The 27,345-nt window shown below is 37.0% G+C and overlaps 1 protein-coding gene across 6 annotated transcripts in view; it reads left to right on the plus strand.

Annotated features, from left to right (window-relative positions):
- RABGAP1L (RAB GTPase activating protein 1 like) overlaps nucleotides 1–27,345 on the plus strand; it is a 254,818-nt gene that overhangs the window by 24,067 nt on the left and 203,406 nt on the right. For all 6 annotated transcript variants that reach the window (XM_055815257.1, XM_055815258.1, XM_055815253.1 and 3 more), the window contains exons 4-11: nucleotides 1,694–1,904; nucleotides 3,337–3,511; nucleotides 4,313–4,473; nucleotides 5,316–5,426; nucleotides 10,165–10,231; nucleotides 12,201–12,303; nucleotides 13,961–14,127; nucleotides 19,927–20,071. In XM_055815257.1, the coding sequence (XP_055671232.1) occupies nucleotides 1,694–1,904; nucleotides 3,337–3,511; nucleotides 4,313–4,473; nucleotides 5,316–5,426; nucleotides 10,165–10,231; nucleotides 12,201–12,303; nucleotides 13,961–14,127; nucleotides 19,927–20,071 (1,140 nt within the window). The remainder of the gene's footprint in view (nucleotides 1–1,693; nucleotides 1,905–3,336; nucleotides 3,512–4,312; nucleotides 4,474–5,315; nucleotides 5,427–10,164; nucleotides 10,232–12,200; nucleotides 12,304–13,960; nucleotides 14,128–19,926; nucleotides 20,072–27,345) is intronic.

The following is a 27,345-nucleotide window of genomic DNA, read 5'->3' on the forward strand; positions in this document are numbered from 1 at the left end:
ACTGTACTGGAGAATACCCTGAGGCCTTCTCTCATTTCCTGATTTAGTTGAGGATCATAGACAGGAATAGATTATCATTGGGTTGATACCCTGTGCAGCTTTGTTTTGGTCAAGATAATTTTTATTTTGTTTCCAGCCATAGAGGAATTAGCACTAAGTATTGTGCGACTTGCTGAATGGACTACAGTTGAGGTAGAAGTGCTACTGATGGAGTATTGGAAGTTTCAGGGCAGTGATCACTGACAGTACTACCTGCCAATGAAATACACCCTGAGCAAACTGATAAATTTTTCAGCTCTGGTTCTATCACCAGGTATCAGTAAGGACACCTTTAGATTTGATATTTGCTAGGAATGATTGTGGTACTTTTGTGGTATTTGAAGCTCTGATGAAGAAGGGAGGACTAGAAATTTTTTATATAAACTGTATTGTATATGTTTTATGTAAAATACACTGTATCTTTTTAAAAAAATACATATATTAGGAATACAAGGCTGTGTCCATCTCTGTGGGCTTTGAATTAGAATTCTTGTTCCCTCAGCAGTATGCAGAGCACTTCTATGGCATTGTGTCAGTTAATTCCCATAGCATCTGTTTGGGAAGTAAAACAAAAAAAAAATTTGTAGTAGAATAAGGTAGACAGTTTACACATAATGGAAACGCCCATCTTGTAATTAAGTGTATGCTGTATTTTTGAGAAACTTACCTTACTGGCTCCCTGTTTGGAAACAGAACACAACCCTTATCTTGAATGAACATAGAAGTACTTGGAGATACCTCCCTCCCCCCACAATAGGAATAACTAGATTTTGTAGCCTTTATGATTTAAGTATCATGGAAATACTGGGTGTACTAATAAGAAATAGAAATAACAGGGCAGATTGCTTAGAGAGGTTTGGAATGTCCATCTTTGGAGATACCAAAACTCAGCTGGACTGGGCCCCAAGAAACCTGATCCAGTTTTGAAACTAGCCCTAATCTAAACTGATCTGTCTTTGAGCAGGAGTTAAAGCTAGATGACCTCTAGAGGCCTTTTCCAACCTAGATTACTTTGATTCTGTACTTAAGAAATTTTTCTTCCACCTCTTCTCGTTTCTCAAATGTCAGAGTGCTTTAAAAGGCCCCACCAAAACTAACAAGAACAGAAAAACTTGCGAAAGCTCTGTCAAGATTGCCCATCTCCATAGTAGTGTGATAGTGGAAAAAGAGCACCTCTCTTCTGAGTAGAGGAACAAACAGATATCCTTTTTCTTCTCTTCAGCTCCCTGATGGTTTCATGCATTTGATGTAGCTATCCCAGGAATGTGAACCACATTTAATAATTCTACACAAGCTGCAAAAACATGGCAGAGAATTCAGGGCATCTTTATGCAGAATGATGAGTAGGAATTGAAAGGAGCTATAAGCAAACTAAAGAAAAGAACATCTGGGGAATGCAGCTCAAAGAAAAATTGTGTTCTAGCATTGCTGAAAAGAATCAAAAGGCAATTTGTCCCTGTGCCTTACTTGGAAACATGTATTAGGTTTAATGTTACTATTATGCTGCTAAATGGATTTCTTACTACTGGGGCTGGACTTTTGACTCCCATGTCCATTCTCAGAAAAAGTGGGAGATTTTGCTATGGAACTCATTCAGAAAACAATGTGTAAAAATGAAAGCAAATGGTTAAAGAAGTGGTTTCTTAATTTTCAGAAATCTCTGCACCAAGGCCATCTTCTCCTAGTGAACCCCTGGAAGAGGACAGCGTATTGTTTAACAAACTGACTTATTTAGGTTGCACGAAGGTGTCTGCCCCTCGAAATGAACCAGAAGCTCTACGTGCCATGGCAAACATGAAATCCTCAAGTCAGGCCCCTTTACCTGTAACACTTTATGTTCCAAACATTCCAGAAGGCTCTGTAAGGTAACATACAAATGTTTCTTTTGTTACTTGCACAGACACATGAAAAACGGATTTTGACTTGGTTATTTGCATGGGGAAGTAGAATCACTGGAGTTGTGCCTGAAGTTCTTGCTGAAGACAGTATTTTTGAGGAATTCCTCTGAAGCAACAAAATGCATGCTCAAATTTATCATGCAGTACATAGGTGGTGGTAACAGTTGCCGTACAGTGTCAATAAAAGCATGTCTTTCTACCTGCATCTGTTCAAACGTGATGATAAGAGAGAGACTGGGAAGGGAGAGCTGATGACTGTTTTCTCCCAGCCTCCCTAGTCAGTAATCTCTTCCAAGGTAAATATGTTGAGACAGTAGTAGTCCTGCTAGTCTTGGGACAACTGAAGAAATTTCCATTTTAGACTCTTCCATACATGTTGAGGACATGCGATGCTAATCTCTGTCCCAGACGTTGTGACATTAAAGCCAAGTCTCACCTGTGTCTGCCTCAAGATGTGTATGCTGATGGTCTCTAGATACTAGAAAACACTTACTTGTTCCGTATGAGAAGGGTCTTTTAATTAGTGATGAGAGTGTCAAGGACTGTTAATGAGGGTGCACTGAAGGTGCATCTGTAGCAGTCTTGCATCCAGAAGTAGGAAGCATTTCAATATTCAAGATTTTAATTTTTATTTTTAAACTCTGATACTGAGATATCTGAAGGATATGGTTAGATTTCCTTCCTTTCCTTTGCTCTGCCCATGTGTTGACTATTATGTTGTGCGTAAAGACAGAAGGACCTTGAAGCACATGTACTATTTTCTTCCATTTTGCTCTTTGGACCCAATTTAATGTTTTGTTTGACATTATTGCAATATTTTATTTGAATTAGGAAATTACACTGCATACTTTTACACTGGCAACTGTCACATAGACACAAGATGTTAGGTGTGTCATACCTATTTTTATAGCCATTGTGGCCATTCAAGAAGGTTGTTTTGCAAGTGAAACTGCAGATTCCTTTGATCTCTAATTGCAGAGAACATTATTAAGCAAAGGACTGCCTAAGAATCTGCACAGAGCTGTAAAGGTGAATCCATGTGTGGCATAACACACTCCATCACACAGTTCAAATGACACTAGGGTCATCTTTGAGGAGTGTTTCCGTTCCTTTTATCTGAACACTTGTCATGTGGGTTTCTGTTTAACATGTCCCACCAGTATGGCAATGTGCTGAATCCTCTCTGGGCTTTTCTTGCCTTTAAAAGTTTACAAAAACATTTACATCTTAAATTTGGGAAGCTTGACATTTCTGTTCCTACTGCCCATCTTGTGTACTTGAATTTAGTAGTCATTACAGGTTAGAGATTTGTTTATCTAATCGGAGGAAAGCCTTTTAGGTAGGCCTGTTTATTTTACTGACCTTTCTCTTTGATATTCCCTGTTCCTTTCCTTGACAGAATAATAGATCAATCAAGCAACATGGAGATAGCCTCTTTTCCAATCTATAAGGTGTTGTTTTGTGTGCGTGGACAGAATGGGACTTCAGAGAGTGACTGTTTTGCATTTACTGAAAGCAGCTGTGGAACAGAAGAGTTCCAGATTCATGTTTTCTCCTGTGAGATTAAAGAAGCAGTAAGTATTAAATGCTGTACCACCCACTGGTAACAAGGATACGAGCAGTGTTTTAAGAAATTATTCCAGATACAGAAATGGTATATATTGAAAAATACGTTAACACATCTATAATGAGTTTCACAGAAATGTGCAGCTAGTCGTACATGAATATTTGATATAACTTATTATTTTTTTTTAGTATTTCAATAATAAAAATAAAAATGAAGTCCAAAGTGCACCATAATGGGAAGATGTAGAAAGCCTAAGTTTAAGACAAATATTCTGTTTTTCAGGCCTCATTTGGGTAGGTTTCAGAATGAAGTTGCAGTGTAGACCTCGTAAGTTAGACAGAATCATTTTACAGTACTGCCTTAGGTATTTTAGGAAGACGATGTGATAGTTTGGGAGAAAAGGATTTTCTAGGGTGGAAAAATTGAGGTTGAAAGAGAAGAAATTGCCTTTTTGTTTGACATCTGTGGGAGGAAGCTGTAAGCTGTGTTATTAAATACAAAACCTGAAAAGTACATTATTCAGCTCCTCTAATGAGTTGCATTCCTAGTCTTGCTCAGTAAATTAATATATATTGCATGAGCAGTGAATGTGACACAAATGGAAATAGGAGATGTTGTTACTGAATTTGCTTGGTTGTGAAGCACCCAATCTAATGTGTTATATGTGATCTGTGTGATATGAGGCATACTTTGTGTGTTATAAGAGCTAAGTGGCAGTAATTTTATGACCTTCAAAAAGATGTCACAATATGCCATCAAAGATACTTCTAGTTTTGATAAAACTTTTAATTCTTTTGCATTTCTGCAGGTCAGCCGAATTTTATACAGTTTTTCAACAGCGTTCAAACGTTCTTCCAAACAAGCATCTGATCATGTTAAGGACTTTGTTCTTCCTACTCCAGATAGTGATGTGTACACTTTCAGTGTTTCCTTAGAAGTTAAAGAAGATGATGGGAAAGGAAACTTTAGGTAATTTAAATGGAAAAGGAAAAGTATAAATCTATTTGAAAAAAACATATAGCTACTTGCAGAATGCACAGCTACTGTGTTGCAGTAAAATTGATTTGGCCTCTTTTCATAAGTAGCCTTGTTATAGAAACGAAGCTGTTTCTTTGCTTTTACAGTTTTCTTCTCTGTATCTTTTCTGTAAAAAGGTTAAAAATCAGGATACCCTTTTTAAGTTATTTTCTTTTAAATACATGCTTTCTTTTAGGGGTGCTCAAGATAGGCGTGTGTGTATGGAAATAAGATAGTAGGAAGTCTGTTAAAAACTTTAGTCAAACCAGTTGTCTTGAGATATACAGTCTAGTGGTCTCTCTTCCCTGCCCACCCCCCGCACAGAGTTGTTTCTTCTTAGTCTAGGCTAATGAATTCCAAATTTATTGAAGATTTAGAAAACGTAAACTTCTCTAAGCATTACAGGGGACAAGGGAACAAAGTATTCTTTGCCTAACAGTTAATGACAAGATTTTTTTTAGTGGAAGAGGGAGTTGATAAGAAGACTTAATTCTGTGAAAATGTATTTATTTTTTTATTTCCCAGGCAATGTACTACATTTTCTATCCTTTTAAAACCCAAAATACACCATGCATTTTTGGATATGTTTGTCTGATAAATCCCCCAGACAGTTATTATATGAAGTGTGAGCCTATAATCTCTTTCTTCAGTGCCAGTTTATTAACTTGTGAATGAAGAAATAGAAGGTCTCTCAAATGAGTTGAGCCATTTAAGTGGGCTGCTACTCTCTTTTCTGTGTTTAATAGTTAGTGTTCCATACTGTGCTAAAGAAATTTGTTTCTTTGTTCTTTTAGCCCTGTGCCAAAGGATAGAGAGAAGTTATATTTCAAGCTTAAACAGGGAATTGAGAAGAAAGTGGTGATTACAGTTCAGCAACTCTCGAACAAAGAACTGGCCATTGAAAGGTGAGATTCCTATAAAAATAGTGCAGTTTGAGCTTTTGAGAGAACAGTATTTAATGTTCTTTTCCCTGGCTTTTCAAGTTATGTGGAAGGAAAAAATACAACAATAACACAAAGTATTGTTGCACAATGTAATTGATTTGTAGGTGTGCAGTTTAGTTTTAAATTTCTTTTGAAGTATTTGTGTCATTTTTAAGTGAAAACAAGAAACATAGTCTGTAATACTCAAAGATTCTTGGGTTTTTTGCCTTTTAGTTGTCTTTTTGAATGTGGTGTTAGGATACTTAGGACATTGAAATGCTTTTGCTTTCCATTGTTTTTTAAGTAGTGCAAAAACATGTGTTTATTGTAATCCTGCATTACCAGCATCTCACTATTTAGTAAAAGTAACCATGTTTGGTTGTCTGAGCTATGTTAAACCTTGGAGCATATTAATTTGTTAGATCAATATACTGGAACACTGCAAGTTTGTACTCAGCCTGCTGGTTAGAAGCAGCAGTCTTCTGGTTCAGACTTCAAGATGTGTAGGATTCCTTTGTAGTTTTGTTACAGTATGATTCTAACGTCTATCTTCGAGTGGTGGTGAAGAGCCCAGGAATGGTTGATGTTGTATTTCCTGGAAATTACATGAAGGGAATCTCTTTTGGACAATATAACCTGACCTTCTGTGCAAAGCTTTTGCACGAGAAGTGGGCCATGAAGGTGAAGAATAACTGTTAGTTAATGTTTTCATTAACAGCAGACTCTTGTTACTACAGTAGCACTAGGTATTGTATTAATTTAAATTGGGAAATTCCTTCTCAATAGCACAATTTTTAAAAATAGCAGATGCCACCAGATGGCAATCTTATCAAAAGAGTAGCAATAGGAGAATTCAATTTTAGTGAAAAGGAAATTCAAGATAACAGGAGAATCAAGGAAAAAACCCCACAACCCTCCCAAAACCTAAGACTGATCTCTTGACTTGCTTTCAAGCTTTTATTCCAAAAATGAAACTAAAATTTTAGGCAAGGAATATACAGCAGATTTTTTTATCATTGTTCTTTTGTGTTGTAAAATTGTGCTTTTGCTATTCAGTGGCTTTAAAAAAATATATTTTCAATGTACTTTTAATTTAAATAATTTTGGTTTCAGAATTCAGTTAATGAATGATAAATGCTCTTTTAAGCATTTCTGAATAGCATTTGATTATTGGGGTTTTTTTCCCCAAAAAAGTACAGATACCTTCCTTTTATTTTGATGATGTACCTAGCTTTAATTTTTATGTTGTTTAGGATATTCAATTAGGATATTATTTTTATCACCACAGCCTTTGCTGATAAAAAGTTATTTAATTGATATGACATACACAGGCTTGTAAGTCATTTTATGTGCTTACCCTACATAATATTAAAATTCAAAACTGGTATAGAAGATCAACAGAGGTTAAAGCAGACAGTGAGCTTCCAAGCAATTTAATGTTTCTTCAGAAGTATTTCTAAGTGGAAATTATAAAGTGAAAAAATGTTGCTAAAGAAATTTGGTCTCTGGTCTAAAGAATTAAAGAATCTTTCTTCATGGGCTCAGAAGAATAAACCTGGTATCACTCAGAGAAACTTGCCACCTCGTGGTATTCACATGGGGCTTACGGCTGGGTTAGGTTGATAGTGTGGGTTACTGCTGGTTGAGTTACTTTGGTCCTTTCTGTCTTTGTGGCCTGTTTGACCTGGGTTTTGCCTGGTTTTATCTAGGTCAGAGCAAGTAAAGAAATTATGTTCATTCCTGTCTCCCAGGTTTGAGTTGTGTGGTGCTACATAGGTTCAGTTCCCACAATGTGGGATATCAAGTCTCAGTTGTTTACAGGACTCAAGAAGAAAATTCTGGTTAATGATCGGGGGCTTTAAGAAAGTTGTTCTGAAGAGTGAAATAGCCTTTCTTTCTGAGAAATGAGAAGATTGACTGTTCTCAATAGAGTGGTGTTTAAATATAGTATGCTACCAGTCATATGGGAGAGTTAATACCAAGTTATGTAGGTATAGCTTGAGTTAAAGTCTAGACTGGTGTCCTTAGAGCTGATGTACAGAATATTGGTTGGCTGCTCAGTAGCAGTTGAAACTCTTAAAGATCATGTTACCATGTTAATTCAATACCATTAGCCTTATCAGTGGGTAGCATTTGTATTTATATAAATGGAAATACGTATTAGTGAAGAATAATTTCAGTTCTTTTTTTGCAGGTCTAGAAACTAGTTGAATTTAAACAGAGCAGTGCACCTGCACATAGCCACTTGGTAGCAAGCTGGAAGTGCAGAAACCCCAACATGTCAAAAGTGGCAAGACTGAGGGCCACAGTGTGTGCTGGTCGTTTCAAATCCTGGGTGTGTGGTTCAGCCTCCTCAAATCAGAGGCTAAATCTGTCGATAACTGTTTGTGTAAAATCTAGCTGCTCTGCAAGTGAGGGTCCTGAACTCATTTGAACTCATTTTGCTCTTTGAACTTAGTGGGAAGAGCAGCCCTGAGTCTTCTAGTAGCAGGGTGCTGCCAGTAATCATAAATATCTGCTTCTGTGAGAGGCAGGGGTTACTTGATCCTGACTCCCACTGTTTTGGAAGCATACTTAGCAAAAATTTCGGCTGGCACACATTAGAACTTGTGCTCATCTGAGAGATGCACAGCACGAGCTAGGATCTGTGAGCTGTTGCCTTTGAAAAGCACAGATATTTTGCCTGCCTCTGAGTCTTCACCTTACAGTTTTCTTTAGCAGAGGTACCAGAAGCTAGTGACCCCTCTACTACTATAAATCATAGACGTCTCAGAGCTGTTCCTACCCCAGGAACAAAAAGTAGTAAGCCAGTCTGCTGTAACGTTCTGCCTGGTGTAATTAGTTTAGCAGAGAAGCTGGCTTGTGTGGTTAAATACAAGTCCTAGCATCATAGCTGGCTTGGTTGCTTTACATGGCACTGCATTATGCTAGACAGTTAAGTCAAAATTCTTGTCTACTGTTTTATTTACCACTTTGATTTTTAAGATTCTAGTAGCAAAAGAATATGGAAAAGGAAAAATACAATTGTGGACGTAAGTTACTGTTTAAGTGTAATGAGGTGGAAAATGAAAATCATGTAGCCAAATGTAATAGGGGTAAACTTACTAGATGGTGTAATAATTGCGTATCTTTAAGACTTTTACAGTTAATAGCGATAATGAAATGATAGTTATTTTATATATATATTAAAAAAATTACATGTCTGTTCATGATATTGTGCTTTCCTGAAAGCTGTGAAACTATTTTATCTTCATTGCTAACCTGTGAATGTTCATATAATCTCTTACAATTTGTTTGCTGAAAACCCCAAATTATCATTTGTATAAATGGGTAGCCCAGATGACAGAACTGCTTTTGTTCAGATATAGAGAAGGTGGGAATGGGGGGCTCTTCCTGGTGCATTCAAATACCTAGTGGAAAGGTATGGAGGAGATGGAGCCAGACTCTTCTTGAAGGTGCAGAGTGGTAGGATTAGAGTCAATGGACACAAGTTACTTCACTGGAAATTCCTCTGCTGAAGTAGGCCAGTTGTTGTGAATTCAAAGGGAGTTGAGCGTTGGAACAGGTTGCCAAAATAGATCATTCATTCCCTGTTCACAGAGCTGCTCAGAACTTGACTTGACAAAACCCTGGGCAACCTGGATGAAGTTGGTCATACTTTGAGTAGAGGTTTGGGTCAGATTGCTTGTAGAGATCAATTCTGGTTTACACTGTTCTGAAAGTAAGTGATAGAAAGTGCTATGTCTGATTATTAGAGAATTGAGCTGTACAGAAGAAAAATTCTCAAAGTAAAACCCTCTGAAACATGACCTGATTTTTCCATAACATTACGTGATGGAATTGCTTTCAACTTGGGGTTTTTTTCCTCATTTGAGATCTAACATTTTTCAAAGTCTGGGCAAAATGGCTTGCAGCTTATGCTACAAATACATAATTCTGTTTGGTATTTTTTTTTATTCATAATGGAATATATTCAAGGGAGAAAAAGATAAAGATGATTTGCAGAAACTTCAGACCTGGCTTTGTGCCTTCAGTATTCGGAAAGTTTGGAAAGTCTGAATGTTTTAGGAATTTTTTTAGGTTTTTTAGTTTTAAAAATGCTAAGAACATTTTGTTGTCAAATGATTGGGTGGGAATTCTGGAATTCGAGGCCCTGTATAGCACAAGTTCAGTTTTAAAAAAAATTAATAAAGAATGGAAGTCTAAAAATTGAGCAAATAGGTGTTTGTATTTTTTTTAAGAGCCCATGATGCTACATGATGTTTTATGCCAGTGACATTATGGGTGTTAGAATAGGTGAATCTGTAACTTTTCTTATGATTATATGTAAGTGATTTTTAAAATGGACTGGGAAGAGAGTGAATTTCTTCTTGCCGATCTCCATCACTAATGTACAGGAATTGTTTGTGTCTTTAAACTCAGTATTCTGAGTTGTCTCTAAGAATAATTGATTGTTCACAGATCAGACACTGATTTCTGTCATCTTTATTCTGGAAAGTAATTTCATTGTTGTTTCTATAGTACATATTGTGATGTTTCTTGAGCGTTGCCATAACACTAAAAATATTTCTAAGAAAGGTTTTCTTTAAATTAGAAGCAGTAGGTGGTTGTGCCATTATGTTCAAGAAAATACTTTTGTATTTTGAAGAGCTAATATCTATCTATTTTTTCTTTGCTTTTGTTTTTTTTTTTTTTCTTTTTCCCTAAATAAACTTCACAGGTGCTTTGGGATGCTACTAAGCCCTGGACGAAATGTGAAGAACAGTGACATGCATTTACTAGACATGGTAATACTTAGCTCTAATAACCTGTTTGGTAAGATAGAGGTGATTTAAAAAAAAAACAAAACAAACCTCTCATCTGTTTGGTTTTGTTTGGTTTTTGTTTCTTAAATCCTGGGGTTTAGATCTTCAAACTAGAAAAAAACTTGTTACATGCAATAGACAAAATATTTCAAGTAATGTCAAAACCTGTGTCATCTGTTTTTTGTTCAGTTGGTGAAGCACTGATTAGGTCAGCTGACAGCTGGTTGTTACAAATAACTATGCTTTCTGTATTGTATCAAGCATGTTGCCTAGAAATTTAAAGCAAATATTATTTTTTTTATATTTGGGTGTTGGGGAGGTGCTCATATTTTTCCAAGGTGCTGAAAATTTTGCATTTATTTTCTTTATTTGAATTTCAATTCTTGCTCTGTTTGATGTATTCTTGTCTTCTACAATCTTCGTTTCTTAGAGTTGCTTCTAAGAGAACTACAAAATAGTATGGTATTTTCTGTGATAATATCAATTTACTTTCACACTGTGGATAAGAACATCCCTTTTCAACTCAAGAAGTGCTTTAGTTAAACCAATCAAACGTTTTGTGGCTATGCAGTTATCCCAGTTTTGTCTAGTCCATTTTATTCATGTTGATGATTCTAGCTATCAGTTCTCTTCTCAGACTCTTTTATTTACCTGTTTGTATCTACTAGCTCATTTTTCCTGGTTTTATTGGCTGACGTTATTTCTGATTTTCCGTTTTTATTATTTGATTAGAAAATCAAATAAATGAGAGTTATGGAGTGTAATGAATTGGCTTCTATAAATCTATGCAACACTTCTTTACTGCATGGACTGTATATTTGAATTCCTGTCTTTAGTGCACCTATAATTCTATTTACATTTACATTCCAGGTGCATTTAACTGCTAGATGTAATGGCTTATTAGTTCATTTCTTGGCTATAGCATATGCATATAAATTTGTGTTTTCCTTTCAACCCCCTTTCTCCCTCTTTAAATCTGGAGAACTCGGTCACTCTTACTGCTCTACCACAAATTGGATTGCAGAGTAGGAATGTCAGTCTCCTTTCAGCTATAAAGTGGCTACCCTTACAAGCCTGTCAGATCCATAGGAACTGTCCCAGAAAACTTCAAGAGCCATGTACTTGCCTCATACTAGTAATGGCTCATATGTGCAGGTCATGTACTTTGATTATTCCCAGCAGGTCTCTAAGAAATATTTTTAGAAGTAACAGATGTGTAGCAAAAGATTATCTTAACCAGATTTAGAGGCGTTACAATTAATACTAACTTCATCATATGTGCCTGTTTTGACTTTATCTGCATTTTGTCCTGAATGTAAGTAGAGAGCCTGAAATTTGGCTCTTTAAATCTCAAGTTCCTATGGACTGGAATTCCAGTTCATTGGCATACATACAAATGTTAAGTCCATGCCTGAGCAACTCAGGGAGAAATCTGGCAGAGGTATGATTATGGATTGGGAAAACTCAGACTGACCTCTGAGTTAGAGTTGTCAAGGCCTTATTCTATTAAGTTATTTTTGGTTTTGTTTTTTAGTTTTTTTGGGTTTTTTTCCTGGATCAATTCTGTGTATGCTGTGGGGCTAGTTTAATTTTATGGAGTCTCTTGTAATTCATCTTCTCCTAACAACCATCTTGGCTGCTTAGAAAGCAGAGTGGCAGACATCCCACCACACTTTCATGCTTCTGATATGCATTAAAAAAATATGTTGATGAACTATTTTGTCTAAATTTTCTTATGTAATGTTTCTCCTCTCTTCTTCTGAAGTTTCTTCCTTCTCTCCCATTTCCCTGTAACCATTCTCAATCCATTATTTCATATTCTTTATTTAGATTGTGTTGTCTAGAGCAAACACAATCTTACTCTGAAGTTCCTACAACTATTTCCCCTCCCCATATTCAGTCTCTTTGATCTCAAACCATAACTAATAATCCTGTGTGGTTTTGTTTTTAGGAATCCATGGGAAAGAGTTCTGATGGGAAGGCTTATGTAATTACTGGAATGTGGAATCCTAATGCACCCATGTTTCTAGTCCTTAATGAGGAAACTCCTAAAGGTAATTTAATCTAGTTTGGAAATTTGTTTTACCTGACATGGGTTTGGTGTATGTATTTTCTCCTGAAAATAGTGGTGCACATGCCTGAGTACATATGCCCTTATGTTCCAAGAGTCTGTGGGTAGGAACTTTTCTGCATAAATATATGCAACATAGAAATATGAATAATTGTTCATAGAACTGTGTGTTGCTCATTTGGAGATGTTAAATGTCTGGGGCTTATGTGCCTGTTCTCTGGTTATTGGGACTTTTTGGACCTAAGCGTGCAGAAGTTGTTTTCCAGCTTCTGTACTCAGCAAAGCAGTATAAATAGTAGGCATTGCTATTCTCTTTCTTTTAGATTTGAGGTGAGTTGGTTAGAAATAGCATTACATTCCCTTCATCTTGGGGCAGCTGGAAGTGATGCACTGAAGTGCTTGATTATATAGCACCATTTCTTATTGTGAGAATTTATTCTCGATGTGATGTAAAAGGTTTGAATGCAAATCTGGCGTTCGTGAACTCTGCCTTGGGATAGGAAGCATCAGGTGCTTAAAGGCACATTCGAGTATGTACAGCCAGTGTCACTGCTGTTGCTGATGGATTTTCAAACCATCAAACCACATTATTTCTTGTACCATATAGGCAAAGTGCAGCTCAACACAGTTTCCATTTTACGCTCTGACTTTGTGTGTGTGGTGTGGTTTGGTTTTGTGATGTGGGGCTTTTTCTTTCTTTTTTCTTTTTTTTCTTAAATTTATTTCTTAAATGCTCACTTTCCTCTTTGGTCTGATAAGACAAGAGATCCTAGGGGTCTGTAATGTCTGGTTCTAAGTGTTACTTTAAAAATCTGTGCTTCCAGCAAGAGAGCTATTGGTTGTGATGCAACGTAGTGGTTACTACCTCTGTCTGAGTGTTGCCAGAAGCAGCAAACCTTTTCTTGCACTGTAAACCTGCAGAATACACTTGGTGTGTTATCAGTCTTGTCCTCTGGTCAGCTGATCCTGCATTCTCCTTGAAAAAGTTGGAGTTATGCTTCAAGTATCAGGAAGATGGAGCTATCACAGGTTAAGATTACTGATCCATGCTTTGCTTCAAAAATATGTTTTGCTGCTATGAGGAGTGTCTGACCCTGAGAGTGGGATTGGGAGGTGTAAGATGTTTTGAGTCCTTTTAACTGATAGGGTATCAGCACAGACAAAAAATGTTGTGAATTGTTTTTCAGTGTTGTGAGAGGATAAACAATGCTTTAGGAGATCCTTGACATTGATTTGCTATACATGAATACATATATATATATTTTTTTTTTCCGATAGCAGTAAGTACACTTTAAAACACGACCTTATCCTGTGCATGTTCCTTTTCTCTGAAGGGGATTAGGAATCTTCATGGTGTTTACTTTGCATGGCATTTTGCTCCTGTCTTTAAAACAAAGACATACTGCCTTTGTTTTAAAAAGTTATCAGAGTTACTTTGTATGCTGTTTAACGCGTATTCTCATTCTATACAGCAGGCATATAGGGTGTAAAACTCAGATAAATAAAATAGGTGCAATAGAATCAATAATTCTGTAGAAGGGGTCTTCGATCTGAAAAACTGATTACTTTGGTCATTTGTTGCTTTGAGAAATGTGAACTTTGACTTATTTGTTTGTATGTGACTTATTTTTGTGTTTTAGATAAGTGTGTATTCATGACTGTGGCAGTGGATATGGTTGTTACTGAAGTAGTAGAGCCAGTTCGTTTTTTGCTGGAGACTATTGTGCGTGTGTATCCTGCCAATGAACGCTTCTGGTACTTCAGCAGAAAAACCTTCACAGAAACTTTTTATATGAAGCTAAAACAGGTAATGCATGTTTGTTTTTTAAAGCAAAGTTGATGCTGGTAGCATTTTTTGTCTGTCTTAATTTGGCCTTTATAAAAGCTAGCATGACACCTGCACCTCAGTAGTTTGTTTCTTTTAACTGTTTGTTTTTGAGATGCTTAAATGCATAATGGTTGTGGAACCTGTATAAATGTCCCGTGCCTATGTGTCACGGATTAACCCAGCTGACAACTAAGTCCCGCACAGCGACTCATTCGCTCCCCACCTGGTGGGATGGAGGAGAGAATTGGAAAGCTAAAAGTGAGAAACCGTGTGAACTGAGATAAAGACAGTTTAACAGGTAAAACGAAAGCTGTGTGCACAAGCAAAGCAAAACAAGGAATTCGTTCAGCACTTCCCACTGGCAGGCAGGTGTTTAGCCGTCCCCAGGAAAGCCGGGTTCCATCATGCATAACAGTTACTTGGGAAGACGAAGTGCCATGCCTCCAAACATCCCCTCACCCTTCTTTCTTCTTTCCCTAGCTTTATATGCTGACCACGATGTCCTGTGGTCGGGAATATCCCTTTGGTCAGTTGGGGTCAGCTGTCCTGGCTGTGTCCTCTCCCAACATCTTGTGCTGGGGGTGGTGTGAGAGGCAGAAAAGGCCTGTGTAAGCACATACAAACACTGTTTCCAGCACACATCCAAAACATAGGCTGATACTGGATGCTGTGAAGAAAATTAACTCTACTCCAGCCAAAACCAGCATGCTATGTAAACTCAATTATAATGAGTCATAAGTCCATAAGTCATTGGCTTTGTGGGCTTAAACAATTTTGAACCTACCTATTGAATTCTTTATAGTTTCATGGCCTGTGTGCAGATATCTAAAGCCAAGTCCATTTGGTTGGTAAATTTGGGAAATCACTATTCCAATTTTTCACTCTAAAATCAACTATTATGTAAGAAGGGGAAATCCTGGCTGCTGAGAGGTGGCTGTAAGAATAAGAAATAACTGGTTTTCTAAAACTCTTTTCTCTGAAGTATTTCAGTTTGTCAGTCCCTAGGAGTTTGGCTTTGTAGCCAGGTTGTGCAAACACTGCTCAATTCTACAGAGGGGAGGAGTGGTTAAGATAAAGCTTAATGCATAGTTGTGTATTCCCTTTTATGTCAGCTTTCCCAGTCCTGTGCTTGTGTGATTAATGTGCATTTATTTCTTCCTGAAGTACTGAAAGATGATATATCCATCTCATCTGGTAATGTTTCTTGAATAGTTATCTGTTGAGCAGGATCATCAAATGGTTTGGATTGGAAGGGACCTTGAGGACCATCTAGTTCCAGCCCCTTGCCATGGGCAGGGACTCCTTCCACTAGACCAGGTTGCTCTGAGCCCTGTCCAGCCTGGCCTTGAACGCTTCCTGGGATGGGGCATCCAAAGCTTCTCTGAGCAACCTATTCCAGTGCCTCACCACCCTCACAATAAATCTACCCTCTTTCAGTTTAAAACCATTCCCCTTGCCCTGTTGCTACAGGCCCTTGTAAAATGTCTGTCTCCATTTTTCTCATAACCGCCCTTTTAAGTATTGAAAGGCTGCCATAAAGTCTCCCTGGAGCCTTCTGTTCTCCAGGCTGAGCAACCCCAATTCTTTCAGTTTGACTTCATAGGAGAGGTCCTGCAACCCTCTGATCATTGCTGTGGCCCTCCTGTGGACTCATTCCAACAGGTCCATATCCTTCTTATGTTGGGGGCCCCAGAACTGAATGTGGTACTGCTGGTGGAGGGGAGAATCACCTCGTTCAACCTGCTGGCCATGTTTGTTTTGATGCAGCCCAGGACTGGTTGGCTTTCTGGGCTGCAAGTGCACATTGTCAGGTCATGGGGGTGCTGGTGGACAAAAAGCTCAACAAGTCCTCCTCCTCAGGGCTACTCTTAATCCATTCTCTGCCCAGCCTGTGTTGATACTGGGGGTTGCCCTGACCCAGGTGCACAGGACCTTGCACTTGGCCTTGTTGAACTTGATGAGGTTCACATGGGCCCACCTCTCAAGCCTTTCATGGTTCCTTTGGTTGGCATCCCTTCTCTTCAGTGTGTCAACTGCATCACACAGCCTGGTATCATCAGCAAACTTGCTGAGGGTGCACTCAATCCCACTGTCCATGTCACTGACAAAGATGTTGATCAGCAGTGGTCCCACTATGGACCCCTGAGGAATGCCACTTGTCACCAGTCTCCTCTTGGACATTGAGCCATTGACCAAAACTCTTTGAGTGTGACCATCTAGCCAATTCCTTATTTTCCAAGTGGTCCACCCACTTCAATGCTGAAGTCTCTTCTGGTTTTGGCATTGTGAGGTACATAAAGTATCTCTGCCTACCCATTAGCATTGTAGGATGATGTGCAAGTGCATGCTCCTGCAGCAGCTGGTGACTTGCTTTCTCTAAAGGGTTCTGTTGTGGTGTTGGTTGAAAATGTGAACAGCAGAAGCGTACTGTGCCATTTGTATTGGAATAGTGTCCATCATCTTTAACTAATGAAACTAAAGAGCGGTGATTTAATTTTACTTAGCCTAATGGGAATCTTTGAGTTGTTGTCTTCCTGTGGGGTATAGTAATAGGTCTGAAAAAGCAAGCTATGTTGATATTACATGGCAAAAGTGCTGCTGTGTTTAACAGTGAGTAAATAAATCTCATGCAATGATGTTTCTGTATTTCTTCTAGAGATTAGCATAGCAACTTAGAATTTAAGAAAATCTGGGAAAACCAACTGTCATATGCAAATGTTGAGATGATCTACGTTTTGAATTTAAAGAAAATACACTTGAAAATATTACATTCTCAGCTGTTTGATACTTATCTATAATCAGTTAAGCTTTCCTTTTAAATCACTTACAACTGTACCATTTTAAATTGAGTAACATGGATGCTTTCTTTTTTTCTTTCTCACCCCTTATAATGTGACAAACACATGTGCCTCCCCTCTTTGAAGAAACACATGCATTTCTTCCTGCCGTAAAATTCTGAGGAGCTGTTCCACAGATTTTTGGGAAACAAATGCTTTTAATCTTTGTAATCTTTCTTTAAGAAGAGGTCCTGATTATGGATGACAGGATCTCTCTGGTTCACCTGTTGCAAGTCCTTATTTAGCTGATTATCCATTGGACAGGACTATTGCAATAGCTGTTCCTGCCCTGCCAATACTGTGAAAGGCACTGTACCTCAGGGCACTCTTCCTCCTGGGAGAATAACATTGCAAACAGCACTGGGATCAGCCATTTGTGACCTTTTTGGGAAAGCAGTTGAGCATAAGTAGACTCTAGGGAATATAACAGCAGATTAATATCAAAAGCCTCAGCTCCAAAGAGAGGTGGCTTCTCTGTGCAGGACAATGAATCCTGTAGTATAATTTTGTGCTGATGTAAAATCCTGACGATAATGCTGTCCGTCATTGTGCAAATTTAGCATGTTTGACTGTGGGTGAGAAATTCATGCGTGCAGTCTGCCCAGTTTAAGTTCTAGCATGCAGGGCCCTTGCAGGAGACTTCAGATCTGGGCTGTCTCAGGAACGTGCCCATTCCACTAAGGAAGCATCCACTACTTATGTTCCAAAAGAAAGGAAGCAATAAAATGGCATTTTCCTACAAGGGGTAAATGGGACTTGTCTGTATTAGCAGAGTGAAATCAGAATTCTTCCAAGGAAGGATTCAGGTAGATTTAATAGTCTGAACCAAGACTGGTTGAAGTGCAGTCAGTTACGAGGAATGACATAAATGCAGGTTGCTGCATGATTTAGATTGTTTTATCTATCTATCTATCTTGCTATGTTACTCATGCACATTTTCATCACTAGAACATGATCCTTATAAAGGTGGATTCCTGTAGATAGCAAATTTCTGCTTCAGAAAAAAACCCCAAAAACCCAAATTATTTGCATTGTATGGGGAGACATCTTGCAGTTAACTAGAACAAGCTGAACACTTGTAATTCTTGTAACATGCAACAAAATCCACAGCACCTCACAGCTTATTCCCTCAAAAATAAAGGCTATATATAGCAATGGTTAATAATATTAGTGGCATCAATACTTCATTGATTTAACCAAGTACTTTGTAATTACTTGATAGTGGTGTTCTGTGAGAATAGAACAGGCATAATGGTGCTAATATCGTCCCGCTAAATGTTACAAAATGCAGGGTATTTATGCCTACACCCTGAATGAAGTTCATTAAGTTGACTTAATGAGAAGTTCAGTCAGCAAAACTGGCTGATAATTGGAGCCACTGCTTCCAAGGAGTATCAGCTTTAAAGGAAACAGAACTGAATGATTAATCTAAAATACAGTAGGGAAGTTTTCTCAGTAAAAAATAATTTGTATTGTATTAGTTCAAGCAGTCCCTATTTAAGCTACCCATCTGCATAATTTCATCAGCTTGTTGCAATTGCAAGTGCTGGTCAGCAGTTCATGTGGATCTCCAGCAAAGGTGCTAATGGAGTCTTTCAACTTTATAATTTTTTTTTTAAATCATGTTTTTTTAAAACACATTGAACATTCTTTCACTGAAATTGTGTTCTTTTTCATGGTTAACTTGATGTTTCTAATATGTGAAAGAAGTTACTTATTTTAACTGGTTAGGCAAGATGCACGAAGAACAAAATAGCACATTTTGGGCTAGTTCATTTAATACAATCATTAGTTTGCAGTTTTATACAACTCCCTACAAATGTATTAATCACTCAATAATAATTGTGTTCACAACTGTATCCCAGAGGACAACTAATGCTGCTTTTATTTTTAAACTTGCAACTTTGTATCCAGTGCTTAACATGTGGGTAACTAACTCTTTTTCATGTGGAAGCCCATTGAACATGAAAGACTTTGATTGAACGGAACCTTTCCAGTTTGACCTAAAAGAACATAAACAACTTCCCCCTGCCCCCCAGCCTTTGAGGTAGTTTGCCTTGAAAGCTAGCAAATTCCTAGAGAGACAGATTTGGAAGAAAAACTGCTTTTACAGAACAAAATTATTTCCACTGATCTCAAATTATTTCTGATGTCAAATATATATATTGTTACAGATACCACATGCAAATTTCCAAGTTAATGTGACTGTTAGATTGACAGATGATTTGTCCACGTGCACACACACACACATATATAAAAGTAAAGAACAAAAAATAACCTTAGGCTACAAACACAAATTTCATAGCTAGGTACAGCCAATACTTTTCCCTGTTGAAAGCAGTATATTACAAATTATGCTCACTGGAAGAAGTATGATTTTTTTCTGTTTTTTAATGAGTAAAACACTACAAAGGAGCTTTTCACAATTTATGGCTTTCAAAAAGCATGAGGTTTTGTTTCTTCTTTAGTCTTGTCTTTACCTACTAAAACCTCTTACCATTAATTAAACACACACATACACCTCAACCTCAGGCATTCCATTCCTGTGTCTGTGATGTCAGTTACTCAGATATTTTTCCTGTTCTTAGCTTTTTTTTTCGCTGCGGTTTCTCTTTGACCTAATCTCATTGTAGCTATTTAAAATGAGAAGCTTTTTTTATCATTGTTCTGAACAATACTTAAAATGGTTTTTTAAGAGGCAGCTTTGGAAATAATGCAGTTTTATTTATATTTCCTACCTATAAAACTTGGAGAAACAGAGCTGTCAATTATTGCCAGTCTGCATGTGCCATTGCAAAGATATCTGAGGGAGCCTTGCCCAAACTATTGTTTAGCCTTGTTAGGAGATTTGTTTGTATGTGTTTAGGTTTGGTTTTGGCATGCTCTTAGAACTGTGTTTATCACCAGTGGGGACCTAATACATACACGATTTTTCTTTTAGTCTGAAGGAAGGAGCCACGCAAGTGCTGGGGATGCAATTTATGAAGTTGTTAGTCTACAAAGAGAATCTGCGAGAGAGGAAGAATTGGTCAGCCCAACAAGTGGAGGAGGGCCTATGTCATCGCAGGAGGATGAGGCAGAAGAAGGTAAGGATAAATGAGCACTTACAGTTCCCATAGGTTGTACTGTCACATTTCTGCTGTTAATTTACTCATTTAATTCTTTCTGTTTGTGTCTGTTAGAAGTACAACTATTCTGGACAAAAAGATCACGTGTAATTTTCTACTAGCAGCAGTTCTTTTTCTTTAGTAATGGTATTTTTACCAACGCATTATTTGGAGTTCTTCCAGTAGCAGCAGCAGACGACGCATGTCCATTTTTTGTCTGTTTCAAAATGTTACTGATGTGCTCTGCTAACAAGATGGAAAACCTTTTTTAGAGAGATTGTCTTCTGATCAGAAGCCATTTGCTTTGAATGTGCTGCTAAAGGACAGCATTGAAATGGGCTTTGAAACGGCAGGGTTTAAATGCCTGTTTGTAAAGAAAACCAACAAAATCCCAATCAGACTCATACCAGGAATTCCCCCACTCCCAGTCGGTCTGCTTAGCATGTGCTTTGTTTTCCCTCATTTATAACTTGGGTTTACCAAAATATCTCCTGGTTCAGGTGGGATCATGTCAGGGATTGCTGCTGTTCACAGACCCAGTGTATTTACTGCCCCTTCCAAAGCTAACAGTACCTCAGTGTCTCTCCCACTGGTGGTCTTTTTGGTAGGTTGGGATTTTTTTTAAGGCCCTTGGTCTACTCTTGTCTCCCTGTACTCCTGAGGGTTAGCCCATAGCATTCAGAATAGGCTTTATGCCTTTTTTGATCTGGACATCTCATCTACCAGAACTTGTGATCGTTAACAAAATTATTCCTCAGATTTCTGGCACTATTGTGTCAATACTACAAAAAGTCTCAGTTACTACAATTGGAAAAATTCCTTCTTGATTCTTACTTATAGGTAAGTAGTCGGATATTAGTTTATGCAATATGAATCCGAGCCCTGTGATGAATCGGGAGCAGACAGATGCAGTTACATGCTTGCTCTCTCCCAGTTACAAACAAAACCCCCCACCTATCCCAGGTGACACCAGGCTTACAAAACCCACAGCCAAAGTGCTCTTTGGTGAATCAAAAACCTACTGATTCCTTGGGGGAATGGGATGGGCATGGACTATCACCATTATTCCCTCCTTTGTATCAAGTACCACTTCTGAATAGTAAGAATACTATTTTCCCTAAAGGAACTTTTATATTTAATTGGTATTTGGGATTGCTTTACTGTTCATAGCAAGTATTATTTCAGACTTGACATTTGGGTCTTCAGGTTGAGCGTAGTGTAGTTCAACATCTGTGGGTGTTCTCTTGCTGGATGTTTGAGTCGTACAGTCAGAATGTTTTCTGGAGCTTGTTTGATAGGATAGGGTTTAAGTAATTACTTGAATACTTTTTTTTTTTTTTTATATTGCTTCCTACTGGGAAGAGTAAAGCACTGTTCCAGGATTTGATGAATGTAGCACAATTAGTAATAATGTGGATATTGTCCTCTTGATGCTATTGTAGAATGGCTTTGTTTTATTACAGAGTAGAAGTATTCCACTGGGGTATGAACCTAAGTTTAACTTTGCTTTAGCTTCCTAATGCTAGTTTCCATATTTTAAATGTAGATTACTTCCTAGGAGAAGACATTAAAAATATCATGATGTGACTCTGTTCTCATGGAAACTGCATTTAGAGTTCTCTGCCTAGAAGTTATCTATCCTAGTGGATATGCAGGTTAAATGAGTCATTTGCAGTTGTTCTAAATAAATCACTTCATTCTTTTTCTTTCTTTTTCTTTTCAGGGTTCTAATTATGATGATGGGGAAAAAAAAACAAACCCTTGAATTTACAGTGTCTTGTCTTAGCCTTGGAAGAAGGCTTTTTCTTTTCATTATTGTTAAGAATGGCTACCTGGCCATATAGGTTTTTTTTCTGCTTGCAACCTGAGTAGGGCAGGTATGCATTATAAGGACTTCACTATTTCACAAGCCAAAGGCTGGTGTTCCCATTACAGCTATTGCTGATTGTTATCTGTTCTCTCTTTTTTTTTTTTTTTCCCTATATATCCTCATATATATCCTACATGCCCACCAAATATTACTTAATTTACTTCAGAAGCGCTATATGTTGCAGTTTCATTTGTATAGCAATGCATGCCTCATTTGCACTTTACCTGGTTTCTGTGTACTCTTTGTGTGTGCATACACACAGTTCAGTGGGTTGTCTTATATGAATAAAGTTGTTCATAAGAAAGAAGGCATTTTTTTTCAATATTCTTGTTCTTTTTGTTTTAATGAAAGGCCAAACATGATTCCTGCCCTTCACAATAATGATTTAAAATAATTATTATACTAGTGTTAGGCATAGTCCCTTTCAAATATGCAGCAACTGCATATAGAAAGCTGTGATCCTATGTTCCCTAAGTAACGTTACTAGTTTTTAATATTATTTTCTCATTTTAGCTTTATTTTTCATCTGAACAGCTATATAAAAAACTAAGATCTCTGCGAAGATTGTGCAATAGCTACTTGGGGATCTTTCAGGTCAACCTCATTTTTTTTTAAAAAAAATATTAACATTGTAATAGATATTTCTGGCAACCCAGTCATCTAAGGTTCCTTGCTTTAGAGATAATAATTCTAAAATATAATTAATATTAATGATTTCTTGTCAAAACCTAGGATGTAAAGTACGCTCCTTGATAAGAAGTTTTCTGTTAAATTCAGAACATAATTTTAAAAGATCTATAATGAGGAAATTCTTACATTTTGTGGAAAGGGTTCACATAAAGTGCATGTAAGTTTCAATTTTTATCAATAAGCAGAAATGTTCACTATTAATGTTTAATTTTAAGTAGAACTTTGTAACAAGGTGCAGAGCACAATTGGTTGAACTAATTTTTCTCCTTTTTGGAGTGTTGAGAGTAAGTGAGAATATGTACAGAAGTGATGGTTTGTATAGTGCATTATTCAAAAAAGACAAAGCTGCACAGAATGTTTTTATCATAACGTCATTCTATGGCAGGATGAAATGGCTGGCTGCATGTGTGAGAGGATTGGAGAAAATTGCTTTCCAGCAGAAGCATTTGCCAGGAGAATGTAGTCCTAGAAACAAAGGAGAAGGGGGAGAAAAGGTTGGCTTCTTTTAGCAGCAGTGCATACTTAGACCATATATGAAATGACAACCTTCCATTTGCTCTAATATTTCTATTCCTTTTTTTTTTTTTTAACTATAATATAGTATTTTAGGAGAATACTAGATATAACTCCATTTGAGTTTCTTCTTGAATCAGAATAATGTTGGAAGGGTAAGGATCACTGTAAGTGGGAGCAATTCTGTTTAAAAACAGAAAATAGACTTTAAACCAATTGTATCTGAGTTGCACATTATTTTTAACCCCCCTGAAGTTTTATGTGATCCCAGGTGTCTGGTTACTAGCTCTTATTCCAATCCATAAATTGCCTGCAGAGCAAACTCGGAATGTTTAGCAGATGTCCTGAAACAGCTAATTCATGATAGGTAAAAGATAACATGCTTACCCAGTCTCCAAAAAGAAGTTTCTGAGCATGATTTATAGATTGTGTCTAGAACACTCTCAGATGACTTCCAGGAATACAGTGTTACTTGGATTTGTGTTTTTATTTACTTGCAACAATACATTTCTTGATGGGTTAGATACTACTTTTCTGACAGCTAGGAACTGAATAGGGATGCAGTTGACAGCATAGTGGATACTGATCCATGAACAGTGGACTTAAACTGAGAAAATTCCTATTGAAATGTGTTTGGTGTTTAGTTATTGGCCTTTAATAATAAGAGATTATATACAAATATGAATCTGTAGAAGTAAGAAAGAAGAGCAAAAGAGAAAAAAATAACAAACTCAAGAGGGTGGTACTTTATCTCTGTGTTCTCTCTAGCCATATTAACTCTAAGAAAAAGAGATATTATACAGTAGAAAAATTAACATGAGGTATGGAAACTCAGTGTGGAGATGGTGAAGTCTGACAATGAGAATAGAAATGAAAGGACAGAGGACCCTGAAAGCTTCAAAGAAATCTGTGTGACGTTTTGGATGGCACAAAAAGATGATGTGTACAGTAGATAAGGAGTGGGCAATACTAAATGATTGGAGATGATCAGCCAGACTAAATTAGGATATTGTGTCAAATGTTGTGGGTGGTAGAGCCCGTTTTTGGGATTCAGAAAAGCAAAGGAGTAGAGGTGGTGGTGTTTTAGGAGTCAGAACTATTGAGAGTATTTTGTGATAAAATAGGGGTTTACGATGAGGGATAGTGTGAAAAAATGAGGATGACTGAGTGAGAACAACAACATTAGTAGTGTAGAAATAGTCCACTCTGCCTTTTTATCCAAATTAAAAATAGCTTGTTGGAATTCATAGGAACTGTTTATCGTAATCCAATACAGAGTAACCTTGGTGGGTCCTAAACAAGATCAATTAAATCTGCATTGGAGTCTTTTTGCTATATCCATAAAAATGAACTAAAACTTTATAAACCCTAAATTCATTAGGTTATTTGGCTAGTGGCTGTCTTCAGACAAGAGCTCTTTGCTGCAGTTCTATTAAGAGATGAGTTGGAAAATACAAGCGCATCTGAAGAACGCCAGAAAAAATGTGATCCCTTCCTTAGTACATGAAAAAATCCTGAGTGCAGAAGACTCTGGTTCTTTTAATATGCTCTGAATGGTAACAATTCTTGTTGATAGCTACAGTTGTATTTAAATTTGTTCAGGCAAGTATGGCCTTTCTGTTAAAAGGCAAGTATTTGAAATTGAATTCGAAGCACTTTTATGGGTTACAGAAGTATTTAATGAAATTGCAGGGTTGTATATGAAATGGAATAACAGGGACTTTTAAGGTTATTTCTGTTCCAGATGTGTGGGGAGAGGGAAGTACAGGGAAGGTTGCTTGCCTGTGGCTCTGGTTCTTTCCTGTCCTCTAACCTAGATTACTATTGGAGTTCACTTGTAAACTAGGTTTGCAGGCTAGGCCCCTAAGAAATGTGTGACTTGCTCCGAATATTATATTCCCCTCTTCCTCAGACACACCTGCAAGGTGCACCTGGGAACACATTGTAGGTAGGGATTCTTTCTTTTATAAAATCTGTTGCTCATGCTGACTTTGTGAAGTTCAAGGCAAAATATAATTCCATAATTCTGGCTGGCAGTTCATGAATGCTGCAGGGAAATCTCTTGATGGTTTTGGTTTATTCTTGCAGAATTATGGGAAAAATTACTTTCAGATTAAGGGAGCTTTCAGTTCCTTGGGTACATAGGTGAAATCTGTTTCTTGGATTTCAATCCTTTTTTTAATAACTTACATAAAATCACTTCAAGATTGTGGTACAATGTAGACAATTTTCAGTAATAAATGAGTATGAATTGGTGTTTGCATCTTGTCTGGAAGCAATTACAGATTATTTCAAATGTTTTGGATGCTTTATTTTTAGTAGTGATTACTTTTTCCTTGTCTGCCTATAAACAGTATGGGGTATTTTTGAAAGTAATTTGAAAAAGAATTTGCAATTCTGTCAGTTTATTAGGAATTAGAACTTACTATTGCTAGAGGATCTTCTCAGGTTTGCCATGAGCGCTGTGTTGTGTGGCCCCATGCTAGCACTACTATGCTCATAGCATTTCACATTTCATATAATAAAAAAAATTCTTATTTAACCACTTTGTATAACCACATTATATAGAGATGATTAAAAAGACTTTTCTCAACAGACAGTTTCCCCTGACTTTTTACTAGTCATTGTTAACCTCAGAGTGAGAATCTTGTGGTTTTAGTTTTGGTCACTAGCTTTCGAGTATTTTTTTAAGTCTGAGTATTTTATAATCAGTGCCTTGCATACTACCTTGGCACTTTAAGTAAAAGCCAGGCAATATATATTTTTAATGTGTTTTATAATGGTGATATTTTTATTTGAGTATATCAAATATGGCAGTAGGTACTACTCTACAAATTTGTAGATCAGTAATACAGAGTAAAGAATTGCATTACTTTAGAATTGCAACATCTCAAATTTCATTTTCTTGTGTGTTCTCAAAGATGTCAGTTTTCAGGCAGCACAGTACATGTGGAAGATGTTTATATTTACAAGAATACCTCTGCTGTGCAGCATTTAGTTGGCTTTGTCATCTGTGTGGGAGAAAAACTACTGAACTGAAGTGATGATTTTTCTTCACTCTCTTATTCAGCTTTAAGCGTTTGTACATCAAATTTAGATATGTCATGGTGCCTCACTTGTATGTTCACTACACGAAGGTAGAACATTTGCGCATGTTTCTACACTCAGATTTAGATGCACAGTTAAGGTTTATTTTGTCTGACTTTCTTTAATGATTCTTGTCTAATATGACAATAATGAAGGGCCAGTGTAGAAACTATATGACTCAGAACTAAGATATGTTTTTAAATGCAGAATATTTTTTATTGTATTAAAAAGAAAAAGCAGTTTGGCTGGCCATTTCACACAACCAACAGGTTTGTTTCAAAGTGGATGTATGGATCCTTTGAGAGATTTTGCACAGACTTCTTTATAACATGTGAAACCCGTTACTGTATACAGTGAGTGAAAGAGACATCTAATCCCATGCTGTTCTACCCTCTTTCAGAGGTTATCAAATGTAGGGGGTTTGGGGAACCAGATTTTCAGTTACACAGAGAAGCAATTAAATTTGCAGACTGTTTGCAAGATAATCAGAATTTTTGAGATTTGCCAGCGTTAGCTTTTGCTTGAGTGATTTGAAGTGAAAAATGTGTACTTACAATACAAAAAAAAAGAGAATTAAGAATAAAAATACTATTTTTTGTTATTACTGATAGCTTTTAGTGAAGACCTGGGGTATCTTTGTCAGTTTTACTCTCTTTATATGTACTTCAGTAGCTGCCAAATTATTTTTTCTTCAAATTAATGATGTAACTTACCTATAAACAGAAGGTTCTTGTAAGCAGAATTCAATGCAAATCATCTTTGTTCCTATTCATAAATCCATATTTTTCTGCTCCTGATTATTGCCTTTCCCTCTAAATTAGAAAATCTACTGAGGATTGTGGTTTCATAAATATATCATTTGGAAGGCACTTTGAAATCTTTTTGTGTTCATTAAAATATTTTGTAATGCACTGAAAAGTTGGACCTTTCTGAAAATCTACCTAATTTAATACTAGAACGAATTTAATGACTTAAACTTTGTTTCACTCTTGTCTTTCCTGGCAAAGCTCTAGTTCATGCTCTATAATTTCCTGTTACCCTATAAATGGAAATCAGCTTTTTTTTGTGGCCTTTCTCACGATCCTCTTTCATC

The sequence above is a fragment of the Falco peregrinus genome, chromosome 10 (genome assembly GCF_023634155.1).
Source record: "Falco peregrinus isolate bFalPer1 chromosome 10, bFalPer1.pri, whole genome shotgun sequence".
In the NCBI taxonomy this organism is placed as follows: Eukaryota; Metazoa; Chordata; class Aves; order Falconiformes; family Falconidae; genus Falco; species Falco peregrinus.